The sequence below is a fragment of the Sinohyriopsis cumingii genome, chromosome 15 (assembly GCF_028554795.1).
Source record: "Sinohyriopsis cumingii isolate HCF-2022 chromosome 15, ASM2855479v2, whole genome shotgun sequence".
Lineage (NCBI taxonomy): Eukaryota > Metazoa > Mollusca > Bivalvia > Unionida > Unionidae > Sinohyriopsis > Sinohyriopsis cumingii.
This window is the reverse complement of record NC_142975.1, coordinates 5633849-5652102: the sequence shown is the minus strand read 5'-3', so window position 1 is coordinate 5652102 and position 18254 is coordinate 5633849. Positions and strand designations below refer to the sequence as shown.

General features: G+C 38.6%; 1 protein-coding gene across 1 annotated transcript in view; it reads right to left on the bottom strand.

The window, feature by feature from the left end:
- LOC149781207 (uncharacterized) overlaps positions 1-18254 on the bottom strand; it is a 170457-nt gene that overhangs the window by 32612 nt on the left and 119591 nt on the right. The window contains exons 28-31 of the mRNA XM_089935274.1: positions 15062-15187; positions 10811-11001; positions 6136-6424; positions 851-1002 (exon numbers count right to left, since the gene is read on the bottom strand). Of these exons, the coding sequence (XP_089791400.1) occupies positions 851-1002; positions 6136-6424; positions 10811-11001; positions 15062-15187 (758 nt within the window). The remainder of the gene's footprint in view (positions 1-850; positions 1003-6135; positions 6425-10810; positions 11002-15061; positions 15188-18254) is intronic.

Genomic DNA, 18254 nt, shown 5'->3' with positions numbered 1-18254 from the left:
ATCAATTTAATCATCTTCGCCACTGAGACCTTTGTTTTTTTCACTACAATAATGCTTTTTAAAAAAAAAACTATTAGCAATTTCATGTCTTCATGTTAACTAGGAAGACATCACAGTATTATCTTCAAAACAAAAGAAATAGTGCAGTTTCCTTGAGCAAGGAAAATCTCGTCTAGAACAAGTCTGGGTGTGGAAGCAGTGATGACTAACAACCAAATCTATCACATTATTCCTCCTGCAGATGCAAAACAAAAGCAGGCACTTGTTTCTGTTAGGAAAAAGTGAAAAGGAAAACTAATGACAACACTCACTTTCTATAAAATAAATTTAAAAAATAAGGTGACAAACTAGTACAATTTAAAATCTGCTCCTCTGCCAAATCCGTGCTAACTTTATTTGTCCTGTTGGCCTGTTCAGTCACCGATTACATATATAAACATAAAAAGAGACATTCCAAATTAGTTCCCATTGTACCATATAAGTACATTACAGATCATTGGCCTAAAAAAAAATCTAGTATAAATATAATATAATCACCCCTAAAGAAGAGATGTCAAGTAATGCATGTTGGCAGCTGAATGGGGGGTGGGGGGGACTGAAGTGCTTTATTTATGTGGCCCAAGGAAACAAATACCTTCACTCTGGTGTGCCAAAGACCGAAAGAAAAAGGAGGTGAAAGTAGTGTTCAACCTCCAGAATGCAGCTCTCATAACATCCTCCAATGACGAACAATTAAAACAGGCCATGAAGTAGCAATAGCCCTGACTTCTTAAAAGTCATCTACTCAGCCCAGCGACAAGTAGTAGTTTTCCTTGCCTAATCCAAACTATTTAAGGCAAACCATACTTACCAGATTTATGAAAATTAAAGGTGATTTCCTTGTCCAAGTCACATGCATGCGAGTTATCTTCTCTTTCTTTTCTATCGCTTTCTGGGGATGGATGAATCGGCCTTCTTTGCAGATCATCAACCTTTGACTTAAACTTTGGGGAATTAGTCATACTGGAAAGCAAAATCATTTCTAACAATGTCATACATGTAAATTTCCAAATTCCCAGAAAGCCTAATCTGATGAAAAGAATTACAGCGATTTTCGAGAGCATAACATAAGATTAGGATTTTATAAGGAAATTGTCATTAAAAAAATGTAGGGTTACACTTTCTATTATTACCATCTGAACACCAAGTATTTCAAGAAGATTAACATACAAATTCTACCCAAAGTCCGGTTTGTAAATTAAAACCATTATATTTTCAGTCACAGTCACTTTGACCGTTGAACCCCAAATCAATAGACTTCTCCCTAACTCAGCTGTCCACAAAGTTTGGTAACTGTAAATGGTGGAGAACTTGAGTTATTTTGCTGACACCATTTCCATTCTTTCAGACATAGTGACTGTGATGCTTGACCCCCAAAATCTAAAGGGGTTCATCCTTACCCCAAAACCAAGGCATCTTTAAAGTCTGGTAGCTGTAGATAGCAGAGAACTAAAGTTATTTTTGTGGAACCCACTTTCCTTCTTTCATTCAGTACCATTGCACCTTGACCTCTAAAAAGCTAGTCTTCTTCCTTACCCATATGCAGGCCATCCACAAGATCTGATAACTCTAGTTGCTGGAGCAAATTTGGGTAATAGATTGGTACAGTGTGACCCCGCTATAACACAGTAGTTGAGAGCCATAGAACCTGACCATGTTATTAAATGAACCATGTAATAAACAATCAGGTCAGTTAGCTGAAGAAAATGATGCATGTACCATACAATTTGCTGGGTGGTGGTGGTGATAATAAATGCAGGCACAAAAATACGTGCTTCACTTGCAGTTACCATCTTAAATTGATGCATATTGAGAAATACACCTGTAGTGAAAACAGAGAAGGCACATACAATATCTGACTTTATTCAGAGAACCACGCATTGGAACATACTGTTTATATACTCATGTCTAATGTATAGCACTAATAGAGTAAATACATGTATATGAAATTTGTGAGCCACACCATGACTGTAATATCTGAATTCAAGTTTTAATGGAGCATGCTATAATGGGGTCACACTGTAGATGGGACACCAACAAAATACACTTTGTGTTATTGGAGGCATATCCAAAATATTGCAAGCTTATAGGGATTTATTTATAATAAGATAGGATGTTTTAGAGACCTGCAGTTACACAACTAGATAGTTCTTGCAAGACAACAAACATCTCTGCCAAGAGAAAACAAGAAAATAAGGATCACATATTGAATTTACACAAAACCTTTTCTTGTCACTGTGTAACGTCTAATGCCATGGTAAACTTCTAAAGTTATTCAGCAAAAAAGTCTGTAAAACCTAAGATGAACAAGGGACAATGAAACTTTATTATTTTTTGTTACTTTCCTACCTTCTACTATAGTAATAAGATAGAGATTAAAAATTCCACCTGCCTGGGACAAGCTCAAATTCAGTTCAGGCAAGCTCCAATCTCTAGACACATACCCACAGGACTGTCCAAATAAGGGGGCGGGGCAAAGAATGGGGCTGTATTGTGCTTGTAAAAATTTAATGCCAACAAGCAGTGTTCATGATCTGTTGTTTGTGGCAATTTACATAAGGCCAATATGTTAATACTACTTGCTTTGTTATGTCAGTGAGAGGTTTGTAAACCCCTTTGTCTTCAGAAGCATAATTATGAACCTCAAATGTAAATCAAAACTAAGAAGACACTGTACCACATGTCATGGGAATGGAGAGATGAAGGTCATTGATCCACCTTGTTGTAAATAGGTCCATCAGTGACCGTCCCCATAGGGAGCAGATCCAATGAAAGACAGATGGATGGAGAGACCACTACATATGAAGCACCTGGCCTTTCCTTGATAATGAGTCAGTCAGGACATGAAACCTGTCCATGATGTTGGGCTTGTATGTTTATGTGATCTTGGGTATTTCCAAGCCATGGCACAAAGATCCATTGACTTTGTTCCCGCTTGTTTCCAGTGGTAGTTCACCATCAGTGAGCTGTCTGACATTTGTACAAGTCTTCCTTTGGATGCATCCAACACAAGCACAGGTGGCATAGAGAAACACTCTCACCTGCAGGAGGTTGTGAAGAACCTTCTCTTGCTATGTCCACTTGCCACTGACAGTCACAAAGTCCAATAACAAGTGTGCCCACCCCCACCATGCAAGTTAGTGTTGCTGCAGATTGTCATTTCTGGTTATGGGGATTCTAAAGGCATACCTGCTGAAAGCCAGTTCCTTTCCTGCCTTTGGAGAAGAAAGTCTGATCTCAGATGAGATTAATTTGATGATTTAAACAACCCGAAAAGGGTAACACTTGTCAGAAGAGCCATTTGTAATAATCTGGTCTAGTCTGCTCAAATCTATAATTGGTCTTAATTTCCTGTTAGCTTTCATAATCTGGAAAAGTGTTTGAGTAAAAACCCAAGGAGTCTTGTTGTGTACTACCTCAACTGCCTGCCTGAACAATAGATGCTTGAGCTCCTTTTGTAAAATGTCTGCCTTCATGGGACTGCATCATTATGAAGGATGATGAAAGAAGAGGGAGCTAAATGAATGAAATCTAAAGCCCCTCCAAAAACTAATTGGATGACCCATTCGATTTGGGACAATAACTTTAAATCTGGCTAAAAGGAATAAGTCTCACAACCACAGAAGGATCCATAGTAGATGGGAGAATGGCAGGTCATTGATGGCTAGGAGGAGGACAGAGAGAGGAAAAACCTTGTTTTCTCCCCACCCTCGTGGCCACCTAAATCTGGGAAAAAGTGCTGTTGTTGAGCACTGACTCTGCAATCTGATGGTGATTTTCTACTCCCAGATACGACTGTCATTGAGGTCATGTTGAGATGGGGAATGTATGGAGAGCTGAAGGGGTAACTCCTGAGCCACCTATTTCCTAACCTCTGCAATTCAGCCGTGCAGAAGTGTATCCTGTCATACCAAATCTCCATCACAGGAGGCTGTTTTAGGTCATTCACCATAATGTGGAACCATTTCCATCCGTCAAAAAACCAGCAGTCCTAATGTGACGTCATCAATGTCGAACAAACGTAGCAGATGTTACATACTGCTTGGGTTGACACCTCATGAGTTCAATCGCAAATGAATTTCAATCCTTTTTTCATGAGTGCGTGTTGGGTTCATCCCACTCATGACAGCCCTAGATTCAGGTCGTTAGGGACTAATTAGTCCCACGATCTGATGGCCAGATTAATCAGTGTTCCTTGAACACATAAATGCCTGAGGGATGAGGCTCTAATTCTTTCCCCCAGGAGTAATTAAACATCCAGCTTTGCTGGAATAAAGTGTCGTACATGCCCAGTCGGGCGAAAACAAAGAAAATTCAACAAACCAACCAACCATGTGGTGAGCAGTCCAACTGATAACCTTGGCAATGTGGCCTAACACTTTCCAAGCATGGTCAATTTCAAGCCTTGTCCAAGAGAGACCACCAGAGAAAGCGAAGTCAAAGGGGGAAGTTGAAAATACATTCCTGACTTTGATGTGGTGTTGACCACTTGTCTACCCACTTTATAGTTAAGTGTAGAAGACACATTAACAACAGTAATATCTTTGTTCAAGCTAGAGACATCAGAATTATAATCATCAGAATACCACTTTGACCAGTATGATGAGAACGCGGTTGATAACCTAGTGACTGAAAGAAGACCTTGGATAATTATCAGGGTCACAAATGTTATCAAACAGATGCCTTATAATCTCTGCAATCTTTGATGACCGATAAAATAAGAGTCAGTCATCCGTGTCCATTAAGGCATTAACTCTATATGATGTATTTACAGCCAGGGGAAGAGAGCATTCTGGAGGAAGCAGCATCCTCTGTATTTCCTCCACTTAACATAAATTCTGTTATTTCCATAGTGGAATCATTATTATTGGGCAAATCAGTATCTTCAATCTTATTACCCTTATGTCCACCCATATTTCTCATGAAGCCAAATCATATGCATGCATAGTCAAAGTCCTACCAGCTGGATATGTCTGTAGAGCTAGCCATTTCATATCTAACCTAGAATATGTTCCAGCATTGGTAGACCAGACCAGTACAGTTGGATGGTCTGGACAGGCCAGCTAGACAAATGGCTGTAAATGTGATGCAAGTTCTCCATGCAAGGGTATCCTTTATATGCTTGGTACAGACAGCCAGACATTGCCTGCTGGTTGTAGGAAATTGTTGCTTTAGGGATTGTTATTGTCATGATGTCTGCCGGTCCAAGGTAAGACTCATCAACACTATCTCAACGTCCCCATGAAACTAGTCACTGATCTTAAGTTAGGATGAATACTTAAAATGTTGTGGTTGGAAGACTTGGTATGTGCCCATTTTGGGGATCCTTTCAAATGTCTTTTTTCTTAAACAAATCGGGACAAAACATCTTTTAACTGAAAATATGAACACTACATGGTTATCTGCACAACTTAAACACACTGGCATTTCTTTTACTTGAGTGACAAATCTGCAATCAAGAAAGGAACTATAGAAAACAAGTCTTTATAACAATACACTGTACAAGTGAACTTGCACTACTGACATAATGAACTGAAATAAGCAACACAGTACAATACATGTGTCAATGAAGGCTACTGACATATCTCAGGGACAATAACAACCTGTATAATATTGCAAAAACACAAATAAATTCAACATGACACATGACACTTTTGACTATAACAGTCATATCAACATTTTAACTTACATTACTAATGAAATAGATCAGTCGATGGTGAAACTTCAAGATAATTTTATTCTTTGGAGGCAATGCTTAGTAGAGTCTTAACTGACAAATATCTGGGATATGGGCTGTCACATGGCAGAAACAAAAGGGGATTTAACATGTAAGAGTTACTTTCCTTGAACTATATCATATGTTGACATTTTTTGTCTTTCATGGAGGGGTAGATTCTAGAGATAGCAGAAAGCAATTCTTTATATTAATGTGATTGGGTAATGTATTTTACAGAAATGAGATAATGCTATCATGAATGTTAAAAGAATTTTAAAAACTTGATGAACATAAAAATCTGTTCTTGTTAATATTCCCATTGCTGGGACATTAGTAAAGTGATGCATATGCTGACAATGGCAAAGACAAACAAACAATACCTTTCAGGTGTAGGACTCCTATCTTTAACAGAACGGGGACTTGAGGAAGACCATGCAGATGTTCCTGGGGAGTCGGGGGATGAACCAGAAGATCCTGGTGATGGTTTCAATCCAGTAAATCGGAGCCGTTTTGGAGTATCAGATACTACCGCAGCACGAGGGGTTTCCAAGACAGTGGGTTCTGCAAATGACACTGAGCGTGGTGTTCCTGGCTGGTAAGTGGCCGGTGTTTTCAAGTCCAATGTTTTCAACAAAATACTTTTTCCAGACTTCAAAGCAAGATCCAACTCTGAAATATGTGATGCAAAATATTTTTTCTCAAAAGTGGCACAGAACTAAATGTACAGCTGATTTATATCCTACTCCTTTCTTCTACATAATAAATCTCTTTCTGTGATTCATCTAAAATAAAAAGTGACTCCAGCATGCCTGAGACTCTCAACTATTTGGCCTCCAGGGTGGTCATCCTCTCTTATCAAAGCCACCTTTTCTGCAGCAGAAAAGTTGTTTTAAACGAGGGATGGTCTGTCTAGAGGAGGTTCTCACAAATGTGAGTAAATTACATACAAAGTATGAAAGGCATTTAATATTTTTATTTAGAAATTGGTCATGTTATTGAATCCATGTCATAAAAAATATATCAGTGTTATGTAAAATGTTATGTATAATAATGAGTCACAGTGCAAAACGTGGAGAGGGGGTAGAAAGTATAAACAATTTTAATTATGTAATACATACCTGTCATAACTGTGTTGTTTACCTAGCTCCAGAACAGAATTATGCACATCCGCATAACAAGAATTCATACTGTCACAGATAAACCACCAAGGAAATATCTGGAAAGAATCCAGATTAGAACACAGACCCAGCCCCCTGCCCAAGTCACTGGCACATGCACTGTAGTCCCCACCTCTTTACCAGGACTAGACTATGCATGGGACATCTGAGTGGGGTGGGAGGAGGGAATCTGACAATACTAACAGTTACGTATTACTTCATCAAAAATGTTAGCAGAGCCCTTTAAAGGAGTGAAAGATGCTTCCCACCTATCCTTTTCTTACTAGAAAGAATCTTAAACCTCTACCTAGGCATAAACGTTGATCCTGATCATTGGCAGCACAGCTGCAAATGAGACTGGGATCTCTCCATGGAGTGAAGATATTGAAGGTAGCTTGTTTTTGGCCAAGAAACCAGACTGGCATATGTGAGATGCTGACTTATAATTGCCACTGAACCTTAGACAGCCTTCTTCAACAGACAGGGCATGGAACTCATTCCTTCATGTCACGAATGTGAAGGATAGCAAGAAAATGGTCATAAGTGTATGATTCTGAAGGAAGCTTCACCTAAAGATTGATGGGGGAATTATTTGATGATCATTGGATGTACAAGAGGTTCAGTTTTGGTAAAAGTGAGTGAGACATCAGTCTTTGCATCTCAAAATACCTTGGACGTGTATAAAGTCATGTAACTGTGGAGGTGAAGCAACTCCACCAATAGTGCCATGGGCATTGATAGAGCATGCCAAGATGTTTAGACCACTGCCTTGAACAATCACTGAAGCACATCTGAGGATAGGAGACTGCAGAGATAAGGTCAGCATGTGAGGCTATGGTAACCTGTGACCTAGCTTTAAGCTCTCAAGTCTCCAGTGTCGTTACTGGGAGGCAGGCCAAGGCCCCTGAGGAATGGTTTGTGGGGTTTTACACGATTTTTCAGAACAAGATAAGGCTATACACAGCAGTCAGAACAAGATAAGGCTATACACAGCAGTCAGACTATTTTGGGGATGATGAATTCAGGAGAACCACTGACTTATGGGCAAGTTTTCTCACACATGGAAAGATGTGACATGCGAGTGATCAATTCAAGCAACCAGGTCCCTGACAAAATGCCTACTTGTGATTCCATGGCATCCAGAAAAGGAGGTTTAAGTAGCAAGGAGGGATTGTGCACATCATAGCAAGTTGAAGAGGCCAGAAGTCTTATATAAAGGGGTAAATGTCCACCCCTTATGCTACCTAGCAATATCCTGACTCTTCATAAACCTTTGAGACAGCTCTCTGACCAGAGCCAAGTGGGGGGGGGGGGGGGGGCAACAAGATTTATGGTTTGGATATGTCATTAGAGAATCTCTCCAAACTGGTGAGAATTTTTGTGTCCTCTAAGCCTTAGCATTTTGGTTCTTGGTGGGATTTAATGCCATTTTTCAGCACATGATAGGCTATAAATGGTGGTTAGTATATTTTGGAGAAAGAACCCAGGAAAATACCTGGAATAAGAGTGACATGAAGTTACTGGCAAGTTTTCTCATATAACCATGTTAGTTGAGCAGAGACTCAAACCCGCACAGAGGAGAGTTGTGAATGATCTGTAATGACGAGCACCTTAGGTCTCTTGGCCCCCTGAGCCTTAGGGCATGGGACACAAATCACAAGGCAGAAGACAGTAAACATCATTTACCACTTTATCAATTGACCAGATATCTTCTTCCTCCCATGTCCAAGTTAAGAGGTGGGTAGGGTCAGTGTCCCATATTTAACGGAAAATTGCAGTATATGCGGTGTCAGGCGTGGTTCCCATTTTTTAAACCCAAAAATACCAAAAAAAATGTACCCCATTTGTTGAACTTTAAGAAAATTGTGATCAAAATTGGTAACGGAAAATCTGATGTATAGCTCGTTTTATCGTTGAAAACAGTAGGTAGGACCTGGAAATTTGAATCAACACAAAGAAATATCAAATTTAAAAACAGCTCATACAATTTTTTTATTTTCTTTCCAAACAACATTCTTAGTACACCGCATTTAACGATATATAAGGAAATTTCAATCAATGAAAAAGTCACTTACGCCGAGTAATGGCAGTACTTTAATAAATAAATACAAATTAAATAATTTTTTTATCAATTGAAATTTGTGTTCTAGTTCCATCATTTAGTTCCCTTTATGTGTAATTGTCATAAATGCAATGTCCTCTTACAATTAAACGTAAAATGCGTCAATCCACCGTAACAGCTATGTCCGCAAGCGTTTCTCTGAGAATCTAATTAAGTACCAACCGTGTGTTGATAACTGAATTGCAGAAGTATTTGTTGTATTGTTGCACTGAATTAAAGCTGGCCTCTTTGTATTATCAGTTAATTATGTCTTTTGAATATAAAAAAGGTGAATAAAAGAAAAGTTAAAAGGCACAAAAATCGGACTAACTTAAAATCTAGTGGTCTCAGTCGTATGTCAGGTGAACTCACTTCATTTGATCAATCGTACACTGTAATAAACGTTATTGTGTATATAACATAAACTACCTTAAATTAACCGATTCTTTCATAACTGTGATCAAAGATAACAAGGCAGCCAAGTGAAATGAATACTTCGTAAAATATTGAGCTTGATTTCACAGATACGAACCATTGTGGGCAAGCAAGGTTCAGAGAATTCTTGAACTGGCATGTAGAGATATCCTCAGGGATGATAAGAAATTTCATTATTACTTACTTACTTGAAATCACAACATTAACATTGTACTAATGGAACAATAAAAAATTGAGTTTTGATGTAGATGTGTCATGAAATAAATGTCGCATGTTTTTGAAAAAAAGGAATCTTGTTTGGTGGTGTATCAACAGTTAGTCTAGTTAGCAAATTATGGACTACCGATTTGGCAAGATACTATTTATTAAACACCACTACGGGAACCAGACTCATCAAGAAAACAAAAAGCAGTGATGTAATACACAGATTTTTCGTGTACATGTGATGGTTGTACACACCAGTTGGAACGATTTTTCATATGTTGGGTATTTTGAAGAAAAAAAATGTTATTTAAACTGAATAACGAACAACTTCATTAGAAATTATTAAAAATTATCGACGTGATTGTAAAATGAGAATTCAGTCATTAAACAGCCCAGTTCCCTAATGCCAGTCCCCACCCCCATGGTTTTCTCCATGTCAAAGCGATGTGTTTTTCGGTAATTCGCGCCTCGCTTATAATGCGGTCTATGTATGTGGACCCCGTTGTGCGAGAGTTGTCGAGGGAGAGGTGTATTTGCATTATGTTCGGTTGTCATGTTCTTATAACAAAACTCAAATGCAATATTCTGCTAAACTCAATCCCAGATTTCCTGTGTATGGTCAATGAAAACTTTGCTGGGGTAACGGCCTTCATATATGTAATTTCAACAGCTAGCTGATATATTTACATGTTGACCGTCTCAGGATTACAGTTTTTCAAAGACTACAGGTGCTCTTAAGACCAAGCTACACCTTGATTTCAAATGCATTAAGTACTAACTTTCCTGAGGTTGCAGGAAATTGCAGCTAGGACAACTTGAGCAGCAGAGATCAAATACCATTCACAAGAGCACAGCAATGACTATGGCAGGACTTCACTATTTTTGATCCCGCAACCACTTTGTCAACATGTAGACACACTACTGCACATTAATGTTTTTACTGGTTTCATTTTTAAGAGATTATTCACTATATTATGCTGATGAAATGGGAGTCAAGTGCCTATGCCAAGGACACACCAAGACAGCTGACCTAGACTGGCATGGACATGTGTTAAACCCATGATCCTTGGATTACTTCATCAACTTTATTGCAGTACCTTTATTATGTTTTCCTAAATCTAAAATAATATGCTAGTCTAATGTCAAGCATGTACTAACCTGATGAAGTTGGCGTGGTGCTATGCGGACTTGGCAAAGTTGTTGAGACGAGACGACGGACTTTCAAGATGGACTGGGGAGTGCTGACGGTAGCTGAGGAGAGACGTTTCTTAACTGGAGTCACTCTGTGTATAGTAGGGGTTTTCAACAAGGGCACTTCATCTGCTGAGAAGTATTTCCTTTTCCTGGAACTGCAACAATGTTAGTAGTTTATCAATCTGGGAAATTACACATACCCAGGGGCAATTATTTTTTTGCCCAAAGTCTGCAAAACCATTAAAACTGATCTCCTAAACAAGATGCAAAAGATGGCCCTATAGCCCATACTAGCCTGACTAAATCTGCCTGATAGCCCAATACAAGAGCAGTTAGCCAAGAAATCTGGGTCAGAATAATTCTTCTTACTGAAATTTCTTCCTATACTCTTGATTACATCAGTTATAAAACATATTTCAAGGTTTCCCCAGTTTATCTATCTTCATCTATGTCTGATAGTAGATTAGCAGAATTTGTCGAATATTGAAAGGCCAATGCTGGGACACTTTGATCAAACTCTGTTCAGCAGTCCTCTCTCCTAAGATACAAGTTATGTAAATGTTTGTTAATGTTAGATTAGCATCATTTGTTAAAACCTGCAAGTCCTTCATGCCAGGATGCAGTCCCATTTTGGTCACCTTCAATTGTGAAGTTTCAAGTTGTCTAATGGTTTTTCTATTCTTTGGTCTGGCTTTGGTCTGGTTACCATCTTTTATGATGGATTGGCTTATAAAATCTTAAAGGTCGAAACGTCTGAATGGTTTGTATCAAGATTGGAAAAAATTTCTGAATTGATTTTTGATAAGTCAGTTTAAGCCTTTTCTATTTTTAGCAATGTCAGCTACATTTGGCCATTGACCAGCACCATTTGTACAGGCCTGAAGAAAAACATCATGCTAGGGTGCTTTCTTATAACTTTAGTCAAATTCTATTTCACAGTTTTGGAGAAATCATTGCTTGCTTTTTGTAACACTACTGTATGCCAGATCAGCTCAATTTATACATATTACCAATCCAATGTACAAACTTGAAAGAATTCTATGCCATGATGCTTTCTATTAAATTTAGTCAAATTCTGTTGTGGGTTATTTTTGTTGAGAAGTAGAATGAAAAAGTATTGGTAACATCATTTGTACTAAATCGAAAGATCTTCATTTCTCATATCAAATTCTGTTCTGCAGTTTTTGAGTTGCTGAAAGGTTTTATTTTTTTTCTGTAGTGGTGGCTAAACATGATAACAAATCAACATCAGTTGTACAAACCTGAAAGCCCTGTATTTGTTCAAATTCTATCCTGCTAAGTAGTTTTTAAGATTTTACTAATTTTAGTACTGTTGACCATGTTTGATGTCAGATCAGCATCATTTGTTTGTTTGATCTGGCCCTTTATGGCACAGCAACACAGGCAGGTCATTTAGTGCCACGACAATTGGAGTAACGTCACTTGCCCAAGGACGCACAACAGTAGCTAACCCAGCCATGTCAACTAAAAATAAAAAAAATAAAAAAATATTTTTGGCAAGACAATGAAGTTTGATATACGGGAGATTCCTCTGTCCTATCTTAATGTCTAACACCAGAATGTTTCCAACAAACATCACTCTAATATGATGCAATTAAAAGCAAAGTTAGAAAGAGGCCACGACACATTAAATTTGTAAGAAAAAGGTGAAAATCAAACTCCCCTAGGTCCTTTTATTGCCAATGGTCATACCAAACGAGGTTCAATTCATTAAGTCCTTGAAAAATTATTGTGCTGAAAAAATTGGCAATGGACATACCTAGACAGGATCATGCAGGTACACATGGATTACACTATATACCAATCCAGACAGGACGTGACATAACAATTCAAGATAAGGCAGATACACATGGATTACACTATATACCAATCCACAGACAGGACACGACATAACTAGACAGGATCAGACAGGTACACATGGATTACACTATATACCAATCCACAGACAGGACACGACATAACTAGACAGGATCAGACAGGTACACATGGATTACACTATATACCAATCCACAGACAGGACACGACATAACTAGACAGGATCAGACAGGTACACATGGATTACACTATATACCAATCCACAGACAGGACACGACATAACTAGACAGGATCAGACAGGTACACATGGATTACACTATATACCAACCCACAGACAGGACACGACATAACTAGACAGGATCAGACAGGTACACATGGATTACACTATATACCAATCCAGACAGGACATGACATAACTAGACAGGATCATACATGTACACATGGATTACACTATATACCAATCCACAGACAGGACACGACATAACTAGACAGGATCAGACAGGTACACATGGATTACACCATATACCAATCCACAGACAGGACACGACATAACTAGACAGGATCAGACATATGCACATGGATTACACTATATACCAATCCAGACAGGACACAACATAACTAGACAGGATCAGACAGGTACACATGGATTACACTATATACCAATCCACAGACAGGACACGACATAACTAGACAGGATCAGACATATGCATATGGATTACACTATATACCAATCCAGACAGGACACGACATAACTAGACAGGATCAGACAGGTACACATGGATTACACTATATACCAATCCACAGACAGGACACGACATAACTAGACAGGATCAGACAGGTACACATGGATTACACTATATACCAATCCACAGACAGGACACGACATAACTAGACAGGATCAGACAGGTACACATCAGACAGGTACACATGGATTACACTATATACCAATCCACAGACAGGACACGACATAACTAGACAGGATCAGACAGGTACACATGGATTACACTATATACCAATCCAGACAGGACACGACATAACTAGACAGGATCAGACATATGCACATGGATTACACTATATACCAATCCAGACAGGACACGACATAACTAGACAGGATCAGACAGGTACACATGGATTACACTATATACCAATCCACAGACAGGACACGACATAACTAGACAGGATCAGACATATGCATATGGATTACACTATATACCAATCCAGACAGGACATGACATAACTAGACAGGATCAGACAGGTACACATGGATTACACTATATACCAATCCACAGACAGGACACGACATAACTAGACAGGATCAGACAGGTACACATGGATTACACTATATACCAATCCACAGACAGGACACGACATAACTAGACAGGATCAGACAGGTACACATGGATTACACTATATACCAATCCACAGACAGGACACGACATAACTAGACAGGATCAGACAGGTACACATGGATTACACTATATACCAATCCAAAGACAGGACACGACATAACTAGACAGGATCAGACAGGTACACATGGATTACACTATATACCAATCCAGACAGGACACGACATAACTAGACAGGATCAGACATATGCACATGGATTACACTATATACCAATCCAGACAGGACACGACATAACTAGACAGGATCAGACAGGTACACATGGATTACACTATATACCAATCCACAGACAGGACACGACATAACTAGACAGGATCAGACATATGCATATGGATTACACTATATACCAATCCAGACAGGACATGACATAACTAGACAGGATCAGACAGGTACACATGGATTACACTATATACTAATCCAGACAGGACATGACATAACTAGACAGGATCAGACAGGTACACATGGATTACACTATATACCAATCCACAGACAGGACATGACATAACTAGACAGGATCATACATGTACACATGGATTACACTATATACCAATCCACAGACAGGACACGACATAACTAGACAGGATCAGACAGGTACACATGGATTACACTATATACCAATCCACAGACAGGACACGACATAACTAGACAGGATCAGACAGGTACACATGGATTACACTATATACCAATCCAGATAGGACATGACATAACTAGACAGGATCAGACAGGTACACATGGATTACACTATATACCAATCCAGACAGGACACGACATAACTAGACAGGTACACATGGATTACACTATATACCAATCCAGATACAGGACAAGGCAAGATGGGTCTGATGTACATGGATTAACATAACAAGACTGGTTTAGACAGATGACATAAGCAAAACTATATGTGCCCTTCACAGATACGACCAGGGCAGAAAAATAACTGATCTATATCCATGTAATACTAAGCAATCCATCACTCACCTCAGACTGGCAGAGGTTGGTGGGCTCAAAAGACGCCCCAGAGATTTCCTTAATGACAGAACAGTGGCACTTGGCTTCCCTGGGCTTATGGATGTAACTGTTGGGAATATTCGAGCAGGTGTATCACTGGAAAAGAAAATTACTTATCTTGTGAGCATTTAAGTCCAGTCCAGTTAAGACTAATTATTAAAGTTAGTGATTAAAACAACATATTTGTATAATCTTCCTTTAAAGCACATGTGGCATAGTCAGAATACAAAATATTCTCTAGAATGCCTTGTCTGAATACATGTATTCATCTAACATACTACTCTTCATTTGCATCAAGCGATCTCACCTTTCTGTGTTGCATATACATGATAAATGTACCATCCATACTTGCTCGTAAGTTGGGTCCAATGGCAAACAACATCAACGCAGATCTGCCATCCCAAAGTGAGCAAGCTAATCAGGGTAAATGGTATTTGTTATACTAATCAGTCCTAACAAACTGCACATACCTAGGTCTGCCAGTACATTCAGCAATGGCAGAGCTGGGACGGTGCAGTCTGCAGTCGGATCTGTCTTAAAGGAGTACATGTGATATGTAAGACGAGTTTTTACAATAGGCAGCAGTAGAAATACCCTATATCTGCAATTCTGTGATCTTGGCAGACCTGCCAACCCTAACAAGATCTTCTCAGTAAGGCAGCTCATTTTTTTCTGTAAGTTTGACCAGTTTTCAGTAAGGTCTAACAGAATATTATGTACTGCTTTTGTCAAGTTGGAAAACATTTATTTAAAAAGTTTGGTATTCCAAAATGATGCATCGACAGAAAGCATTATGTTCATCTGAAAAGTTTGTAAAGTATATGTACACCGTATTAGCCTCTACTACAGTTGCACAAACTTCAGTTCCAGCCCCAAGCAGCTCAATGGCTTGTTGATATCACTCAATGGTTTGTTGATATCACTCAATGGCTTGTTGATATTTCTCAATATGATGTAATTTTTGGAATTGTTTTTCTTCAGTTTACACATAAGCAATTGTATCTCCTACCATGTGACATAATGAAATCGACACGTGGTGTCCCTTCCTGAGTAACCATTTTTTATTCTTCTTACTGAGTATTAAAACTTTTTTAAAAGGCTTAATTTTGTCATTTTGTGTTTAACATTTATCTGTATCTGGATGCCCTTTTAAAAAAAATTCTATAATCAACAATTTGATTATGCCAACGCTTCACTTGAAAACAATTTGTGCAGTTTAAAAAGTCTGAGGTATAACTATAAAGCTAGTCTGGTTCTCTAATTCCAATAAAGCTTATGTGAAACCCGGATCTAAATCCAGACCTGCCAACCCTGACAAGCCCATCTCAGTAAGGCAGTTGATTTTTTCCCGTAAGATTGACCAGTTTTTATTATGGTGTTAGAAAATATCAATAACTGCTATTGTAAAAACGGAAAAAATGCAAATAAAAGTTTGACACATCGACGATAAACATTACGGTCAACTGAAAAGTTTATAAAGTACATGTAGACATTATTTACCACTAGTACAGTTGCAATAAAACTTTAGTTCTAAACCCTATACAGCTCAATAGCTTGTTGCCATCTTTCAACTTGACGCAATTCTTGGAAATTCTTTCCCATTTCACATGAGGACGGCAATTTAATCTCCCACCACGACACACACTCAAATTGGCACATGATGTCCAATAAACGTAATTACGTTCTTTCCAGCCTTTACTCATAAGAATATATATACTCCTTTTAATCTTCTGCGTTGATTATTAACACTTTTCTAGAAGCTTATTTTCTCTTTCGTCTTAAACGTGATGCAGATGCTTTGCATGAACAAACAGGTGCAGTTTAAAGCATCTGGGGTGCTGTTCAATAATTCTAAGATGAAACCCAGATCCAAATAAGGGTTGTTCCAGTAAAACATATATTACCCCCGGGATGGCACTTAAAAAAAACGTCTGTGGGAGGTTGTAATTCAAATTATTTTGATTCTGACAGTGGAAGGTTGGTTAGGAAAATCATTTCTGTTGTGGGTTGTGTAAACAAAATGAGAAATCACTGGTGGGGTTGTCAGAAAGAAGAAAAAAACTGAATATTTATTTAAAATCGCATCAAACCCCCTCCTAGTGGTCTAATGTGAATAAAACATTGGGTCAGAAAATTTTGCTAGCACACGCGAGTGCACGTAATTTGTACGAATTTGCATACTTTTAAAGCAGTGATACGCATCAATTACGCCAACGTCGCAGATATAAAAAATGTGCTTTGCACAGTATGCAATTTTTATTAAACTTTTAACTTTAAAAGTGCAGTTAGCGACGTAATTCACGCTGCTGTCGTAGCCGTCTCACAGGACTTGATGCGCCATCCAGATATCTGGATACTTTGGTTTGACATAAATGGCTGTTAAACTAAATTTGATTGGTTCATTGGGCCCTGGAACAAGCATTTTACGGTAGTTTTAGCCTTATTTTCATCATGGAAGTTTTACAAATGCGTGTTTCGAATAAGGGCCAAACATGATACCAAAATGGCTGAATCACAACACAGTTTGTCATCAGACGATGTTTTCAGTTGGCAAATACTGGCTGGTGATAGCTATGATGACAATGAATTTTCAAGTATATCGGTCTGTTGGACATTGGGAAAATGTCACTGGAAATACCATTGTGTGATTTTGAGCCCAAAATTGCTGTTCAGTGTGAGTCTGATATATGTGTTGGATGGACAATATGCCGGTTATATTTATTCAAGATACCCATATCTGAAAAAGCAGACTATGGGAATGTTGGACTTAAAACCCTAATACAGCATTATGGAAGAGAAAAATCTGGCATAAGAGGCAGCAAAGCACTGATTCAAGGGAAGTGAATTGCTGGCAGAGTTCATGTTAGTGAAAACTGACAAGGGTCTTGGAAATGCTTATAATCACGCATATTTAGACGCCAATTTGTTTAAATTGGGGACGCAGAAAATCACTTAGGCAAGAGTCCTCTGTATGCATGAAATAGATGGGCGGTAAAATTCAAAGACTTGTGAGTCCTGCTTCAGTGGGAAAATGTGTTGATCAGTTGGCTGTGCTGATATTTACAATGACAGAATTTAGTGGCTGAAAGACCCACCCACCCCCAAAGTCGTCACCATTATAAGAGTACATCAAAGGAACATGCTGCAATAGCTAAGTGGCAAG